At 53.1% G+C, this 18,624-nt stretch overlaps 2 protein-coding genes across 2 annotated transcripts; one reads left to right on the top strand and one right to left on the bottom strand.

The window, feature by feature from the left end:
* Positions 1-107: 107 nt before the first annotated feature.
* On the bottom strand, positions 108-6,170 carry LOC125181121 (scavenger receptor cysteine-rich type 1 protein M130-like). The gene is made up of 10 exons (XM_066986995.1): positions 5,834-6,170; positions 4,511-4,825; positions 2,411-3,259; positions 1,976-2,302; positions 1,580-1,894; positions 1,141-1,455; positions 990-1,034; positions 594-902; positions 188-230; positions 108-138 (listed from the first exon to the last, which is right to left on the bottom strand). The coding sequence occupies exons 1-10, from the start codon at positions 5,898-5,900 to the stop codon at positions 108-110; spliced, it is 2,616 nt and encodes an 871-aa protein (XP_066843096.1). The 5' UTR covers positions 5,901-6,170.
* Positions 6,171-14,791: 8,621 nt separating this feature from the next.
* Positions 14,792-15,727, top strand: LOC136788451 (olfactory receptor 14C36-like). The gene has a single exon (XM_066986994.1). The coding sequence runs from the start codon at positions 14,792-14,794 to the stop codon at positions 15,725-15,727; it is 936 nt and encodes a 311-aa protein (XP_066843095.1).
* The last annotated feature ends 2,897 nt before the right edge of the window (positions 15,728-18,624 follow it).

Here is an 18,624-nt window from a genome sequence, read left to right as displayed (position 1 = left end):
CACACAAGGCAGCAGGGGCTGGGGGGAGCGGGCTGGGTGATGGGGCAGCTCCCACCCTGCTGGGTACATCAAAGACTTCCCCCAGATCCCTCGATTTCCTGGGAGTCTCAGAGCCCAGCAAGGAGCCCCTTCCCCTGGCTGTGGGTCACAGCCTGGCCATTGGCAGCCCCAGCCCCAGGGGAAGAACAACTTACCTGCTTGTGGGGGGGGTGTTGCTGTCCTGGGTGCAGCTGCAGGGCAGGAGAAGGAGAGCCAGGCTGAGAGGCTGGGGCTGTGGTACCAGGCAGCCTCCCTGGCAGACGGCCCCAACATGTGCCACCTGAATTGTCCCTCCTGCGGGGCTGGGCAGGGTGGCAGGAACAGGGCCCAGCACCACTGCTCTGGGCCGCTCACAGGACAGTGCAGGCAGCGCAGGGGATGTGCTGAGACGTCCAGCCCCACAGGGGCTTCTCCCCACCCACCAGCAGCCTCCAACTCTGCAGGGACACCCTTGATCTGGCCAGCAATGGGGCCATGCCAGGATCCAGCAGGGCAGATGCCCAAGCCAGCTCCTTGCCAAGCCCCCAGCGATGTCTCCCAGACCTACTGCTCACCTGAGCAATGCACAGCTGCATCTGCCTTATGCTGGCAGGCACTGCTGTCCCCTGGCTGGGCCCAGCAGTCCTGCAGAGACAGCTCCGTCCCCCTGCACTCCATCAGCCAGATGGGGCCCGTCCCCTCTCCAGCAGCAGCCTGGCCCAGGGCATAGACCGCGGGGCCACAGCCCAGCTGCCTGCATGCCACCTCGGCGTTCCGCATGTCCCAGGCATTGTCACACAGCGTCCCCCAGGCGCCGCGGTGCCAGACCTCCACTCTGCCCGAGCAGCCGTCCTCGCCTCCCACGGTGCGGATCTTCTCCCTGTCTGGGGAGGCAGCGACCTCCCATTGCACCGGGACAGCTGGGACAGCCCTGCCAGGTGATGGGGGCACGCGCAGGGGCAGCTCCCTACCTGTGCACCTTGTGGAGTTGGGGCATGCAGCCACCTGTGGCCTTTCTGTCCATGTCCCAAAGGAAAGAGAAATTGGGCTGAAGGGACTGCTCTGGGGGTCGTGCAGGAGAGAGCAGGGATGACCTTTGCTTGCATGTCCCCATGCAGTTACCATTGCAGGTGATGTGGGCCTCGTCTCGGAGGTCATCACACGACTGCGGATGCCAGGGAGTAGAGGGACACTGCCAGAAGGAGCTGTTGCTCTTCCCACACTCCACATGATCCAGCCACGCGGTGCCAGACAGCTTGGCATCATTAGAAATTGTTTCCAGGGAGCCTTCATTCCCGCAGCCCAGCTCCTTGCACACCAGTGACGCTGTCTTCGTATTCATCGAGTTGGAGCAAATGCTGCCCCACGTCCCATTGTAGAAAACCTGCAGGCGCCCGGAGCAGCCGTCGCTGTTCTCCAGCCTCAGGGCCATGAACTCTGGAAGGAGGAAAGGCCCAAGCGATGTCCTTGCACATCAGCCACTGATGGCCTTGGCCCTAACTGGCTCTGCCCTCACCGCAGCCTCACCGGCCCTGCTCCCAGCCCCACTCCCAGCACAGACCTGAGCAGACAACTCCCACGTCCTCCTTGTGCCCACAGTCGTGCTGCCCCCAGGCCTCGGCAGGGCAGTCCCAGAGAGCAGCTTCGGCCCCGGAGCAGTTGACGCCATCCAGCCAGATCTGCCCGGAGCCCTCCCCGAACCGAGCGGAGCCGGCTGCCTCCAGGGCCCCTCCGCAGCCCAGCTGGTGGCAGACGACGGCGGCGTCGGCCAGGTCCCAGGCGTCGTCGCAGACGGTGCCCCAGCGCCCCTGGTAGTAGATCTCCACTCTCCCGGCACAGCGCCCGGCCCCATCCGCCAGCCGGACCCGCCGGCTCCCTGCAGCGGGGAGAAACCCCGGCCATCAGGGGCTGGTTGCCCACCGGACCCCACACCTGGGGGACGTGCAGCACCACTCACCCCGGCACACGGCCCCCACGTCCTCCATGATTCCTGCTGATGGTGGGCTCTCAGGCAGGGAGGTGTTGCAGAGGCTCAGGTCAGCCTCGTGCCCTGTGCACCGCACCCCGTGCAGCCCCACGGGGCCCAGCCCTCGCTCGGCCCTCACAGGGGTGTAGGCTGCCTCTGCCTCTCCGCACTGCAGCTGCCGGCACACCACGCTGGCCTCCTGCATGTCCCACTGCTCATCCAGGACTCTGCCCCACGTCCCGTGCTGGAAGACCTCCACGCGCCCGTCGCACCGGCTCCCTCCGCCCACCAGCCGCAGGGACATGGAGCGAGCCGGGCCTGGTGAGAGCAGAAATTCAGCCAGGAGCTGCCATGGGGTCCCCAGCTCTGGGTGGCCGTGTCACACACGAGGGGCAAATGCACTTTGCAGCACTGCCCAGCACTCACCTGAGCAAATGACAGCAGCAGCGTTCTCGTGGGAGCACAGCGAGGCCCCCAGGGCAGTCACCGGGCAATGCCCCAGGTGGGCTTCGGTCCCGTCACAGTGGAACGAGTCTCTCCAGATGGGGCCGCTTCCTCTCCCAAAATGCCCTCCTCCAGGAATGGACTCAGCAAAGCCACAGCCGAGGTGCCGACAGAGAACGTGGGCGTCCGAGAGGTCCCAGCGGGAGGCACAGAGGGTCCCCCACGTCCCCAGCACCTCGACCTCCACCCTGCCCGCACACGCTGTGCTGCCGTTCACCAGCCTGAAACCTGTGTACTCAAGGACAAAGGAGGGTGAGAGAGGCCACATTTGTGCTTTTGCTCCCACAGGAGCTGCAGGAGAGGCCAAGGGGCAACGTGCCTTTCTCCTCCTGCAGCACTCTTTCAGGGCTGCAGACCACCACCTCACCCCACCTGTCCCCCTCCCAGCATAGCCCAGTGCCCACCCTGCTCTCCTGCCCCCACCACAGACCCCGTGGGCACCATCCCACCCTGAGTCCTTACGTGTGCAGGTGACATGAGTGCTATTGCCGTGGGTGCAGGGCTGGTCCCTGGCTGCTCCCGTGGGGCAGAAGGAGAGGACGGATTCATTCCCCACACACTGCAGCTCTCTGTCCCAGACAGAACCGGCCCCTTCTCCCACGTGAGCTGCCCCATGCACAGACAGGGCTGTGCCACACTGCAGCTCCCTGCAGACCACCTCAGCAGCTTTGGCACCAAAGTGGGAGTCACAGACAGCTTTCCACTGGTCCCTGTCGTAGACCTCCACACTTCCTGAGCAGGGGCTGTCCCCTCCGACCAGCCGGACAAATCCTGGAGCAACCAAGGAGACCTGTGAGTTCCCAGAGCCCTCTGGCACTTCCGTGCCCACCTCCCACCTCATCCCTAAGGTGGCCACATGCAGAGCCCCACGGCCAGCCCAGCAGCTCTCAGTGGGTGTTGATGGCACAAACAGGTCAGGCCGCCCTTCTGCTCCTCAGAAACCAGCCCAGCACCCATGGGCTGCCCTCTCTCCCAACCCCTAAGCTGCAGGCATTGCTCAGGGAAACTGCTGCTGCCTGGAGCCCCTGGGCTGCCCAGCCCCAGACCCAGCACTGCAGCACCCGCAGCACGTGGGCCCAGGGACATGGGCCCAGGCACTGGGGGTGCTGCAGCCTGCTCTGCCCCACCGGGCTCAGGCCAGGCTGAGGAAGCCCTTGGAGCTGCCAGAAAAGCCCCCTGTTCCCAGGGGCTGCTGGGGCTCTTGGGGAGCTGCTGTTAGATGGGGCACATCTGGGGAGCAGGTAAAGGGGGGTCCTCAGGGAGGGACGGAGTGTGGTGGTGGGCATGCACGTCTCCAGCCACCAGCCAGACATGGGGCAAAAGAGCAGGCAGAGAGCAGCCCTGGGCTGACACGAGCTCCCGGTGCAAAGGCAGGCACCGAGGAGAGCCAGGAGGTGCTGGCACAGCCCCTGGGGCACAGGACAGGCAGGAGACGCTGGGCAGTGGGTCAGCACAGCCTGGAGGGGCCATGTCTCCAGGGACTGGCTCTCGTAGGGTGACCCTGGGACAGGAACAAGGTGCCACTTGCCACACTGCTCCTCTGCCCAAGCCCAGTGCTCCTGCCCTCTGAGCAGCCCCCCTGCTTTGGCCGAGGTTCTCTTGTCTGCTGGGGGTACAACCCAAAAGGCCTGGGCCGTTGCACGCCCTTCCCTGAGGCTGCTGGTGGCTGGGGGAGTTGCTCTAGATTCCCCTGGCATAGGGACCAGCCTGCCAGACAGGGCCTGGGTGAATGGGAGGAGAAAGATGGGAACCAGCCAGCACAATGGGGAAGGGTGGGGGCTTTCCTCTCCCAGCCCCGGGCACCTCCCCAGGGTTGCCTGCTCCAGCTTCAGGGCCAGGCTGGGTGCGCTCCCACTGGGCATTCCCCAGGGACAAGGGACACCAGCAGTGACAGACCCAGCTCAGAGTGCAACTTGACACCCAGAGCCATGTTCTGGTGTCCACTTGTTGCTTCCTGACCTCACAGCCAGGTCCCTTAGAAGTGTCCTCGTCCCAGAGGAAGGGAACAAGTTCAGTCCTTACCTGAGCATGTCACTCCAGCGTCCTCCCTGTGATCGCAGTATGTTTGACCCCATCCGCTGTGTGTGCAGTCAGACAGCACAGACTCGGTGCCATGACATTTAACATCATCCATCCAAATGGGGCCAGATCCTTGCCCAAAGTGTGCTTTCTGAAGAGCTTCAAGAGCACCCCCACAGCCCAGCTGCCTACAAACCACTGCAGCATCGTCCTTGTCCCAGGAGTCATCACACACAGTCCCCCACTGGCCCTGGTGTTTCACCTCCACTCTCCCAGCACAGCGCCTGCCGCCATCCGCCAGCCTCACCTCCGCAGCCCCTTCAAACAACAACACAGGAAGGGTCAGGAGAGCTTCGAGCCCCACACTGAGGGTCTGAGATTGTCCCTGGGACAGGCACAGTCACAGACCCCAGGGTGGGAGCCCTGTCCTGCATGGCTTGTTCCTGGGGTGGTGCGGGGGTCTTTCCTCTCCCCATGGGCTGAACTGGGCTGGGGGTGCCCAGCTTCAGCCCTCTTGCACCATTCACTGCCACACAGCCCTCCACACCTCCTCCCACACCAGTGGCTCCCTGACCCCTGCCCATGCCCACCTGCATACTACCCCCAGCGCTGCACAGGGCTCCCACTCCTCCCCAGCCCAGCATCCCCTGAACAGCCCCATGTTCCTTATCCCATACCTCTCCCTGTCCCACCTGGCTCAGGCACCTCCCAAATTCACCAAAAACCCTGGGGCTTTCTGTCTGTCCAGGGGACACCAAGTCAATCACAAGGTTCCCCCCCACCTGCGTCCCCTCCTCATCCCTGCTGTCAGCCCAGCCTCTAAGCTTGGCCGGAGACCCCAGGAAGGACACCTCTCTGTCACCTCTGGTGCAGAAGCCACAGTGCCCTTCTGTCTGGTGGGCACAACCTGCCCTCCTGGGATCACTGTTTACCCAAATCCCAGGGGCAGGGAGCAGCAGACAACCCCTCCAGGACACCCCAGACAGGCTATGCCCAGGAGATGGCTGAGGACTGCTGTTACTGTCTGGGCCTTCTCCATCTCCGGAGGGACAGTGCTGGGGAACAAGGGGTCCCAAAAGGGTACACAAGGACACAGTGTCTGGAAATGGAGCCAGGCATGGGCTGCCATAATCATGGGAGCTGTGGAAATGGATTACCCTCTCCCACCCAGACAGGCACAGATTAAAGCACAGGGCTGAGGGACTGAGAACCTTCTGCTTCTCATTTCACTGGTGCCTGGAAAGCAACCCCACTCCCAGAGGGATCCCAATGACCCCAGTGCTGCCCACTAACCCCAGGCTGTTGAAAAAAGCAGCTGACACTTACCTCTGCAAAGCTGCACCCAGAGGAGCAGCCACAGCACCCAAGGGGACAGGAGTCCCTCTGTCCCCATCCTGAGGCTCCTGCCCTCACAGCACGGCCCTGCTGCTGAAGCTCCTCTGACCCACAAGGCAATGGGGGTGATGAGGGAGCAATATATCTGTGCAGATGCTGTCCCAGCTGCAGGAGGAGCCAATCGAAGCAGCAGGCACCTTTTTAGACGTTATCGGCACTTATCTCCCCTCCGACGCAGCCCAGCTCTCCAATGAACTTCTCCAGCGCTCTTCATGACCATATATGAGGGACGGCTCCGCTGCGGGTCTCACGTCACTGCGGTGGGAGATCATCGTGGGGTTGGGCTGGGTGTGGGGGCAGATGGGTCTGACACCTCTTGCAGCCGGCTGTGGGGACCGCGAGCACGGAGCATCTCCTGAGCTGTAGCGTCCAAGAGCCCAAGGTGCGATTGTCCGGCCGTCCCTGCGCCATGGGATCCACGGGGCTGGGCCTGCAGCGGGGCTGTGTCAGGCTGGGAAGGGCCCAGCCCCTGCCCCTGCTACAGCCCCCGCTGTGCTGGCAGCAGCAGCTGGGAAAGGCCCTTGGGCAGGGCCCGAGCCCCATGCCGGGAGCGCTGGCTGGCCCGTCCCTCCCCAGGGAGCCTCCTGTGGGGTCCTGGCAGCAGCCAGAGCTGGTCCAGGGCCTGCCCTGGCAGCAGAGCTGCAGCCCAGAGCCTCAGGCGTCTCCCTGGCTCTCAGCGTGTCACCCAGGGGCCGTTATTCCCCGCGGCGGGTCGGGAGCTGGAGCCTGCCTGCCACTGCAGGTGCACAAACCGCAGCCCACGTGACATGGCGCCCGGGCAGGAAGGCGGTGGTTTCCTCCTGGCCCCGTGCCCAGGCCTGGCCCTGCGCTGCCTCCCAGCCTCCTCACAGCACCAAGCCTGGCAGGGTTCAAGAACTGTTTGGACAATGCTCTCAGACATATAGCTTATTTTATATATATATATATATATATAATGTTTTCAAATAAAAATATGTATTTTATAAATATATATGTGTTTTACATATATATTGTTATATTATTATATTTTTATTATAGATTATATGTTTATAATATGTTACATATTATAATATATATTGCATTTATTATATTATATTATATATACTATACATTTTATTTATATTTATATAATATATATTATTTATCATTAATAATATTTTAGTACATATTATATATAAAATGTTTTTAATAAATATATATATTATTTTTTAATATTTTAATATATATTATATATAATATATATATAAATATATATATATTTATAAAATATATATATAAATATAAATATATATATATAAAATATATATTTTTTTAGATAAATCTAGCTTATTTTTTAGTCTGGAGGCTGGACTTAGACTCACTGATCTTCAATTCTTTCCATTGAGGGATATTTCATGGTTCTGTCCAACCCAGCTCCGGGTGATGCCATAGCATCCTCACCCGCCATGGGCCTGCTCCTGGCCTGTATTCAGACAGCAATGACCTCACAAACACCTACACAAGTTCTTGGCCAGCTCCAGGCCTGCCAGCTCCTCAGGCACCAGTGACCTCACAGGTACCTGGACAATCCATGGGCCTTGCCCTGACCTATCAGCTAATTGATCAGTAATGCACTCCCCACAGACCCACACAAGCCAGGTGCTTATTCCTGGCCTACTGGCTTCTCAGGCACCAGGGTCCTCACAGCATCTAGCACAGGCCATGTTTGCTCTCAGCCAGTTAGTTACACAGGCACCACTGGCATCCAGATGGCATTCACAGGCCAGGGGCCTGCTCCTGGCCTATCAACTCCTCAGCTGACCATGACCTCATAAGCACATGTTGCCTAATGGAAGGTGTCCCTGCTTGTAGCAGGGGGGTGTGGACTAGATGGTCACTAGGGTTCTTACAACCCAAACCATTCTATGATTCTGTGATTCTCTGATATCCATGCAGCTGATGCATACTCGCCATGGAGGTAGTCAGGCTCCAGTGACCTCCCAAGAACTTATACAGTCATGCACCTGCTCCTGGCCTACTGGCTACTCTGCCAAGAGTGGCATCACAAGTCCATTCCCCAGGCATGGGTCTCCTTCCTGCCTGTCATCTTCTCAGGCACCAGTGACCTCACAAGCTCCTACGAGAGCTGTGGGCCTGCTGCTGGTCTGTCAGCTCCACAGGCACCACTGACCTGAGCACGACATAGACACCTCTTTGCTTTCTGCTCACCTATGAACAAGTGTGATGCACCAGTAGACAGGTGCCTGGGGTTTCTGTTGGATGGCAGGAGTAATAAAGCATGGGGTGCCATCACTGACATGACATCATAAGCTCCCACAGACCCACACAAGCCATGTGCTTATTCCTGGCCTACAAGCTTCTCAGGCACCAGGGTCCTCACAGCGTCTAGCACAGGCCATGTTTGCTCTTGGCCTGTCAGCTACTCAGGCACCACTGGCCGTCAGAGGAACATTCACCTGCCATGGGCCTGCTCCTGGCCTATCAGATATTCGGCTGACAGTGACCTCATAAGCACAAATGATCTATTGGAAGATGTCAGTATCCATGCCCTTGACAGAGGGTGGGTGCTCATGTTCAGCTGGCTGTTGACCAACATCCCCAGGTGCTTTTCTGCTGGGCAGCTTTCCAGACACTCTTCCCCAAGCCTCGGCTGCTGCATGGGGTTGTTATGATCCAAGTGCAAGAGCTGGCACTTAATCATTGTTGAATGTCATGTGATTGGACTGAGTCCATCAATCCAGCCTTTCCATATCCCTCTGCAAATCTTTCCTACCCTCAAGAAGATCAACTGTCCCAACTAACTTGTTATCATCTGCAAATGTACTGAGGGTGCACTTATTTCTCTCATTCAGATCATCCATCAAAATAGTAAACAAAACTGGACCCAGTACTGAGGCCTTGGGAGTGCCACCGGTGACCGTCCACCAACTGGACTGATCGCTCTTCACTCAGACTCTTTGAGCATGGCCTTCCAGACAGTTCTTCAAGCAGCAAGCTGTACACTTGTCCAAGCCATGAGCGGCCAGATGGGTTGTCATTCTGCAGGGCTGCTGCTGCTGAGTCCACATGGAGAAGATGTAGCTCCTTCTTTTATGCTTTTTCTAATGCTCTGTACTCAGTCCTTTCAAACCAATTAAGCATGAATCTGGTGCTTGTGATGAGCTGGTGCTCAGCTCGTGTTCCAATTACTTGCTAGCATGTATCATCGTCGTTGAGTTTGTACAGCATGGGCATTCTTGCATTCCCTTTTGTCTCTGTTTGCTTGAGTCTGCATTGTCAATGGTAGTTCAGGAAGACTAGAGGAGTGGCTGCTAGGGAAGGACAAGTTTGCATCTGTCATGGTGGGACTTTGGTCAGCATTCACAGTGCAGTGACTCAAGCTGTGACACAGCCAGGAGTTCTACCCTTTGAGGGAATCCCAAAGGTAGTTCCCTCTTGAAGGGCGATGCCATCCTGAGTCCTGTCCTTGTCTGTGCAGCATCTGTCAAAGGGTTGAATATCCGTTTCTCCTCAGAAGAAAGGCCCCACCATGAGAGGCTGCCTAGAGCTGGGCTCCTCCTCACAGTTCTGACGCAGTCTTCTCCTGCAGGGGCTCTCCCTGGACTGCAGCCTCCTTCAGGCCACATCCACCTGCTCCCACATGGGATCTTCCATCAGCTGCAGTGTGGAGATCTGCTCCAACATGATGCACCACAGGCTGCAGGGGAACTTCTTCTCCAGCACCTGGAACACCACCTCACCCTCTTTCTTCACTGACCTTGGTGTCTGCAGGGTTGTTTTCTCTCACATTTTCTCAGTCTTCTCTCCCAGCTATTCCTGCATGTCATTTTTACCCCTTTCTTTAAAATGCTCTCACAGATGTACAAACAGCATCACTCATTGGCTGAGGTTGGCCAGCAGCATGTCCCTTTTGGAGCCAGCTGGAAGTGGCTCCTCTAACAAGGGACAGCTTCTGGACTCTCCTCACAGACACCAGCTCTGCAGTCCCCCGGCTACATAACCCTTTCCATGTAAGCCCAATACAACCTCCCACCTGCAAAATAAAAACAGAGCCCAGACAAGCAGCAGCAGACCCATGAGCAGGCAATGGCAAGGCACTGCTGCTGCTCTGGGGATGCTAGCAGATGAAAACCCTGGGAGAACTGCTCAGAGCTTTTTTGGCTATTCCCTCCATGGAAGAGATAAGACAAGGAGGGTTTTGGTAGGGGGTGAGCTATTCCTCACTTTTGCTTAGGTGGGAAGTTAGAAATCAGCCCAGGTGTTTGCACCAAACCAAACACACACACACACCCCAGAGCACCAGGGACTGTACTACCATGGGCCACCTCTGCACACCCATGCATTTCCCTACAGGACAAGATGGGTGACACACACCCTGGCCATTCCAGGACCAAGGGGCCACCACAGAGATACTGTAGCTTGGCTCAGGGCATGTGGTAATCTGGTCTGGGCTGGAAAGCTCCCCAAAGTGCTCACTGCAGTATTTCCAGCCTGTGGAGTTCAAGTAATAGTCAAACAAGCTGTGTGGAGTGCCCTGACAACCATCTGCACAGCCATGGGCCTCCTGCTGCCTCCTGATATCGTGAGGCACATCTGACTTCAGCAAAGCATCCCCACCCATCACTTCCTTGAGTCTTGTGACCTGTCCAGATCCATGTCACCTCACCTGCCTCCTCCAAGACCAAGTGATTGCTGCAGGACCTCTCAAGCCCTGCCCAGCTTCATGAGGCCAGACTGCTTCAGTTAGGTGACTAGACCATAGGAATGCAGGATTTGGGGATTAGGTGATCAGGTTAGGGTTTAGGGATTAGATCTTGCCTTCCAGGCTTAGTGGTTGGGCAGAGTATTAGAAGGAGGCCTGTGTTTTCTGCTTTGGGTTCCAGTCTGTGTCTAGTGTAGAGACTAGGTTATTTGCTGGGATTTTCTTCAGGGCTCTGTTGAGGAATCATGTTAAGGCTCAAATTCAGTGCTAGGGATGAAAGGCTGAGGAATAGGCTGAGAACTGAGCTAAGAGTAAGGCCTTATGGGCTTGGGACTTGGCTAACCTATGCCAGGTGAGGTTTGAGGTTAGGGGTAAGAGTAGAGGATTCCTTGCAGAGAGAGGGATAACATTTACATGTAGGGGTAGGGTTTATGGCTACTGCTTAGAAAAATTACTAGGGCCTGATGTGAATGTTTTCCTAGTAAGTGTTGCAGAAGCAGCAGCCGTACCTGAACCCCTCTCACCTCTTCAAAATCTTTCTTTTCTCTAAGCCAAACCCCTCTTCTCTCCCCTAGATCTCCCACCTTTATTCTTCCAGCTTTCCCCTGACCTCCCCAAATGTGTCACCCTGTTGGGGGCAGCTTTCTGATGGCCTTTATGACCTCAGAGGCTCTGCCTCCCTGCTGTTGGCCAGCCAGGTGCTGGGACAGAAGTGACCTCACAGCCAGCATCTGCAGGAACACAAGGAGATGCTGAGCTCGTGAGGCCTCTTCCCAGCCCCCCCAGGAGCAGTGGGTGCAGGGGATGCCCTCTACAACCCCTCAGGTACTCTGCCTGCCAACCAGCTCATGCTTCAGAAGGTCTCCTACATGTCCAGACTCATGTTTCTTCATGTTACCTTTGGTAACTCCAGGGCATCCTGAAGAATGTAGCCCTCCCAGCTCCTGCTGCACCCCTAGCCTGCCCGATGGCAGGACAGAGTGAGAAGCTGAAAAGTCCTTGGCTTAGTGTAAGCACTGCTCTGCAGCAATTAAAACATCAGCATGTTATCAGCACTCTTCTCATCCTAATCCAAAACATAGTACCCTACCAGCTACTAGGAGGAAAATTATCCTAACTGAAACCAGGACAATTTCTCAGCTCAGCCTCAATTTTGTCTTCCAAACAAAGACTTTTGTACCATCTTCTGTCTTCCAAGACTTGGTCACATGTTAAAGGAAAGATGAAAACAAAACAAACACTCTTCAAGACAGCTGTTGCACAAAGGTTCTTCAGGGCAAAGGTGTTTTAATGCAGAGGGTGACTCGCTTTGAGAGGGTTTAGAAACAGTCATGGAGTGTGTCTGAACAACATTAAGGGTTTCTGTTTCTCATACTGCCGCCCATGACATGTGGGTTGGAGGTGTGTAGAACATTGTGATGGGACACATCCAGGAGAGATAACCCAAGGTGATCAAATTGATGTTTGTCACCATCCAGCACTGACTACTACCTGCCTACCAAAACATGCCATTCACATCAAATACATGTCTTGTGAAGGGCAGCTGAGAGAGCTGGGATTGCTTAGTCATGAAAAGACAAGACTCTGTGAGAAATTATTGTAGCCTTCCAACAAAAAAATGGGACATACCCATGCGTGTAGTGTGAGAGAAGAGAGGAAGAGAAGAGAAGAGAAGAGAAGAGAAGAGAAGAGAAGAGAAGAGAAGAGAAGAGAAGAGAAGAGAAGAGAAGAGAAGAGAAGAGAAGAGAAGAGAAGAGAAGAGAAGAGAAGAGAAGAGAAGAGAAGAGAAGAGAAGAGAAGAGAAGAGAAGAGAAGAGAAGAGAAGAGAAGAGAAGAGAAGAGAAGAGAAGAGAAGAGAAGAGTTCATTTGGAAGGGACCTTCAAAAATCATCTAGTCCAACTGCCTGACTTCTTCTGGGCTAAACAAAAGTTACAGCATATTAATGAGGGCAATGTCCAAATGCTTCTTGAACACTGACAGGCCTGGAACAACAACCAGGTCTCAAGGAAGCCTGTTCCAGTGTTTGACCACCCTCACAGTACAGAAAATGTTTCCTGCTGTCCACTCTGAATATCCCCTGGTGCATCTACATGCCATTCCCACGTTCTGTGATCAGTTACCAGGGAGAAAAGATCATCACCTCCCTCTCCACTTGCCCTCCCCATGAAGTTGCTGAGAGCAATGAGGTCGCCCCTCAGCCTTCTTTTCTCCAGACTAGACAACCCAAAGTGTCCTCAGCCTCTCCTCATAGGACATCCCCTGTTACCAGTATTCCCCCCTTTCCCTTGGTTTCCCAACTGACAAAGTTCCTGGTCAGATAACCTTGCTGGAAGAAACATTTTCTCTGTCTCCCATGCTCTCACCAGGCAGTGTGACTGACCAGGTCTGGCTCCCTCACTGCCTCCTTTAGCACTTGTCGGTCAGGTTTGCGTTATCCCTGGTAGTGTCCAAGGTCAGGTTGGATGGGACCTTGAACAACCTGATCTAGTGGGACGTGACTCTGCCCATTTCACAGGGACTGGAACTAGACCTTAAGGTCCCTTCTAACCCCAAATATTCTATGATTCTCTGAGCATTCTGGCTAACACTTGGTTGTGTGGTCTGTGTAGACAGAGGGATATCATTTGCTGTGAAAAGGATTGCTTCTCCTGAATATTAACAAGTGCTTGGAGGAAATGGAATACAGCTGTCTGTCAATCTGTGGGTGTCCTAACTAATAACAAGGCAGGAAAAGATGATTCCCATAAGGAACTCCTATTGTGATATAGGAGAAAAGATAGCACTGGAAATAGGTGTCTGTCTCTAGCTGACATAAGGAAGAACAGTGATTGCATCAGTCTGTTTCAAAGTTGATTCCCCCAGAGGCCCAGGGACTTGTCAAGAGCTCCCTGTGCTGCTGAGCTGGGCTGGGCTCCTGGGCCCAAGGGGAGCTCCTGGCAAGCGGGCAGCGCTGCAGAGAGACAGCTCTGCCCAGGAGCAGCTCCTCTGCACAGCGCAGCAGGGCTGGGGGCACTGCCTGCAGGGGACAAGGGCGGCAGAGAGAAGGGAGGGAGATGTTAAAGGCAGTTTGGAGGGGGGCTGCTGAGAGCTCACTGCGGGAGAAATCTTCCCAGCTCTAACATGGTAAGTGTCTGTGTGAGGGCAGGAAATGCAGTATCCTAGAGGGTTTTCCTACAGCTGCCACTTCCCACGGCCGGTAGTACACGTTACAGGGTCTGTGCTGGCTTCCCTAGTTTAGAGGAGAGGGATGTTCCCTGGATAAAAAAATACCTGCCAAAGCTGTCAGAGGGACAGGAGATGAGGGCTCCTTCTCATGGTCCAGCTGCAGGCTGTGCAGCTGGGATGCAGAGCCTGGGCAGGGGTGCCCAGGGCTGTGGTGCAGAGCAGGTTCCCTGCTGTGCCCCAGGGGCTGTGTGCCAGGGCAGGGCCTTTGCCGCCTGCCAGGCTCAGCAGTCAGCCTGCCCGGGGAGCTGCCCAGGACGTTGCGGGGAGAAATTGTGGGTGGAAGGAGTACCCGCAGCAGAGCAGGGTAGGGCAGGGTCCTGCTTCTGGCAGGGGGCTGCTGCCTGGGACAGCTGCTCAGAGCTCCACAGCCCCCCCAGGGCATCTCTAGGGGAGATTCTTGAGAGGGAAGACCAACACCTGCAGTACCTGAAGGGAAGGCACTCTTTAAGTTCTCTGCTTTCAGCTTCCTGCTTTGGAGGGCAGTCAGGGGGATGATAATGGTGTTGTCAGGATTGTAGAAGGGTCTGAAACTCATAGAGCATTACACTGAAAGAGCTGTGCAGGTCTTTGAGGAACCTCACAACTTCACTCCACACCCTTTAGTCTACAGACAGCACCAACACCACCTTCATTGTTTCTTGTGGGATTGTTGGATATCCTTCTCAGCACTTGTAAATGGGGAGATGTCTCTGGCCAGTGGACGCCTGAGATCCATCCCTGGTGTTCTTTACCGTATACTGTAGGGCAGCACTGACTCCTGCTGAGCCTACAGAGGATCTGCCTAGTCCCTGAGGCACTCTTAGGCAGAGAAACCCAGAGCTCCAGGGAGGAGCAAGTCTTCTTCAGATGAAGACGCAATGAGGATGCAGTCTTGGTGAGGATGTTTTCTATGAAATATGGTTTAGTTTTTGCTCAGAGAAGTCTCTGTAACATGTCTCTGTCTTTTCCTCCATGGACATGCACCCATGCCCAGAGGCAGCAAATGTCCAACAGCAGCTTCCCCAACGAGTTCCTCCTCCTGCCATTCGCAGACACACGCGAGCTGCAGCTCCTGCACTTCGGGCTCTTCCTGGGCATCTACCTGGCTGCCCTCCTGGGCAACGGCCTCATCCTCACAGCCGTAGCCTGTGACCACCGCCTCCACACCCCCATGTACTTCTTCCTCCTCAACCTCGCCCTCATCGACATGGGCTCAGTCTCCACCACTGTTCCCAAAGCCATGGCCAATTTCCTCTGGGACACCAGGGCCATTTCCTATGCAGGCTGTGCTACCCAGGTCTTTTTCTTTGTTCTCTTTGTCGCAGCAGAGTTTTCTCTTCTCACCATCATGGCTTATGACCGCTACGTTGCCATCTGCAAACCCCTGCACTACGGGATAATAATGGACGGCAGAACTTGTGCCAACATGGCAGCAGCTGTCTGGGGCAGTACTTTTCTCTATGCTGTGCTGCACACTGCCAATACCTTTTCCCTCCCGCTCTGCCAAGGCAATGCCCTGGACCAGTTCTTCTGTGAAATTCCCCAGATCCTCAAGCTCTCCTGCTCAGATGCCTACCTCAGAGAGGTTCGGCTTCTTGTGGTTAGTGCCTGTTTACTATTTGGGTGTTTTGTCTTCCTTGTGCTGTCCTATGTGCAGATCTTCAGGGCTGTGCTGAGGATGCCCTCGATGCAGGGACGGCACAAAGCCTTTTCCACTTGCCTCCCTCACCTGGCTGTGGTCTCCCTGTTTCTTATTACTGTAACATTTGCCTACCTGAAGCCTTCCTCCATCTCTTCCTCATCCCTGAATCTTTTGCTGGCAGTTCTGTACTCGGTGCTGCCTCCAGCAGTGAACCCCCTCATCTACAGCATGAGGAACCAGGTGCTCAAGGATGCAGTGTGGAAACTGATGACATGGATTTTTTTTCAGTACTCATAAAGATCCCTTCACTCTCCAGTAATGAACCCCTGTACATCCCCTTCCAGGACTGTGCTTTGCTGCTTCTTCTACTTCTTCTTCTTCTTCTTCTTCTTCTTCCTCTTCTTCTTCTTCTTCTTCTTCTTCTTCTTCTTCTTCTTCTTCTTCTTCTTCTTCTTCTTCTTTTTCTTCTTGCTATTGTTGTTATTATTGTTGTTATTTTTGTTATTATTGTTGTTATTATTGTTAGCATTTGTAAAAACCCATAACCACAGAGTGATTATATGAAGGTACTTTTATTAGGCACCAGAAGTTATGGGCATGTCTTCCCAAATCTAACTTCGTTCGATTTGCACACACAACAAACATTTATACTCTTTAGAAACACACATTTGCATAATATACTCGTAATCATCAGTTATCTTCATATTCATTGGATGAACGTATATTCCATCCTCTTTAATCACAGCCCCTTTATTAATCTGATTGGTCCCTTTTTCCGTTACTTAGATACTTTACTGATTATATTGGATTTCAGTGGTATTTAAATTAGTTTCCAAACCATTTATTCACCTAGCAATAATCTCCCAGATACCCCTAATATTTATCCTAACTACTATCTCTAGATCAAAAGAGCATTTATGGTATGCACTTTAGCAGCAATACTGGTTTTACTACTAATACACCTGTTGCCATGTTAACTTTTACCAACACTTCCCCCCTTTGAAATTATTTCACTCCTTCAAGGAGGGCGAATGCTTTCACTAACTGATTAAAATGTCTTGCACTCAGCATACATCAATAACATAATCAAGAAAATTACAAAGATTAGGATTGTCACAGCATTCCGTAAATCCACTACTTCTGCTTTATGGTGTATTTGTTTTTCTGGCCAGGTTCATTTAATCTGAAATGGATGCCATCTTTAACCTCTGGGTTCCTCAGGTTCTCTCTGAAATCCAAAATTGTCATATGCCGGTGGAGGGTTTTGCGGATGTGGCTCCATGTGCCGAGCAATGGTCTGCATCACTTTCTGGTTCCAGGTTGTCTTCTTCAGGATTAGACTTTTCAGCATTACAAATGTTAACCAAATTAATACCCCTACAATTACCAATATCATTACTGTCTCCAGTAAGGATTTGACCCAATTACTAATATTCCTTCCGCTAAAAATTTTGTCCAACCAGCTTGTTGTCATATCTTTCTCTTCCTGTTCTGCATCTCGTTCCATTTGAGCCAGCTGTTCTATGTCATGTTCTACATCAATAGTCACATTTGGAATGTGGATGCAGCAATGGTCAATACGACTTTTTAGAAATCCGCACACTCCATGCAGTATATAAATTCCAAGAAATTCCTAATAGCCTGCTTACGTCTTTAACCACAGATGCAAGAAAGTGCGGTCCCCTATCTGAGGATATTCTTAATGGTACCCAAACCTCTTAATGATTTCCTGCAATAACCATTTTACTGTCTCTTTAGCTTGATTGGTGCAACAGGGAAGGGCCTCTGGCCATCCAGAAAAGGTGTCAACCCCTACTAACAGATACCTATATCCCCTAGTCCTAGGTAACTCTACAAAATCAATTTGCCAGTAATCTCCTGGTTCTATTCCTACTCTCACTCTTCCCATTTCAGCATGTTTTCTTGCTACTGGATTATTTTTCAAACAAATCTCACACTTTGACATTACTGACTTTGCCATTGTTAACATATGTGTAGAGATAATGCTACATTTTAAAAATGTTACCGTTGCCTCTGTGCCCCAGTGACTCTCATTACGTCTTATCTGAAGTATTTCCTGCATCTCCAAAGGGGGTAGTACTACTTGGCCCGTAGCGGTTACGTACCATCCATCAGAGTTCTTTCAGGCCTTTAGGAGATTTGCTAATTTCTCATCCTCTGATGAATATCTTGGTTCCTTGGGAAGATTAAGATGACTGGGGCCTACCTTGAGTGGTACCAGAGCCATCACACTCCACACCTCCCCAGCAATTCGTCGAGCTGCTCGATCTGCCAACCGATTCCCTTCTGATATTTTCGAGGTTCCTCCTTGATGGGCTTTACAGTGTATAATAGCCACTTGTTTTGGTTTTTGTACTGCATTTATTAAATTTAACACGTCCTCTTGATACCTTATGTTGGCCCCTTGTGAGGACAACAGCCCTCTTTCTTTCCATAATGCTCCATGAACATGAACTACTCCAAAGTCATACTTTGAATCTGTCCAAATATTTACCATCTTTTCTTTGCTCAGTTCCAGTGCTCGAGTTAGAGCTATCAGTTCTGCTCGCTGTGCCGATGTTCCAGGTGGTAAAGGTTTTGCTTCAATCAGTGTTTTCAGGGTTGTCACTGCATACCCTGCATATCGTGTTCCATTTTCCACAAAACTACTACCATCAGTAAAAAGCTCCCAGTCATACCTTTCAAGGGGTACATCCTTCAAATCTTCATGGCTAGCATGAGTATGTTCAATTATTTCCACACAATTGTGTTCCAATGGTCCTTCTTCTGGAACAGTTCCTAGAAATACTGCTGGATTTAACAAGTTAGTCATTTTAGAGGTTACATTATCTTGTTCAGTTAATATTGCCTGGTATTTCATCATCCGGCTGGGTGATAACCAGTGGCCCCCCTTTTGCTCCAAAACGGTTGTTACAAAATGTGGTACAAAAACTTCAATATGTTTTCCCAAGGTAAGTTTCCTTGCTTCCTGGATTAAGAGAACTGTTGCTGCCACTGCTTGCAAACATGAAGGCCACCCTGCACTTACAGCATCCAATTGTTTGGAAAAGTATCCCGCAGGCCTTTACCAGCTTCCCAGCCGCTGGGTTAGTACCCCTAATGCTAGTCGTTGTCTTTCATGTACAAATAACTGGAAATCTTTTGATAAATCTGGTAGACCCAAAGCTGGTGAC

This window comes from Anser cygnoides, chromosome 37, assembly GCF_040182565.1.
Source record: "Anser cygnoides isolate HZ-2024a breed goose chromosome 37, Taihu_goose_T2T_genome, whole genome shotgun sequence".
Lineage (NCBI taxonomy): Eukaryota > Metazoa > Chordata > Aves > Anseriformes > Anatidae > Anser > Anser cygnoides.
This window is presented reverse-complemented; position numbering and strand designations above follow the sequence as displayed.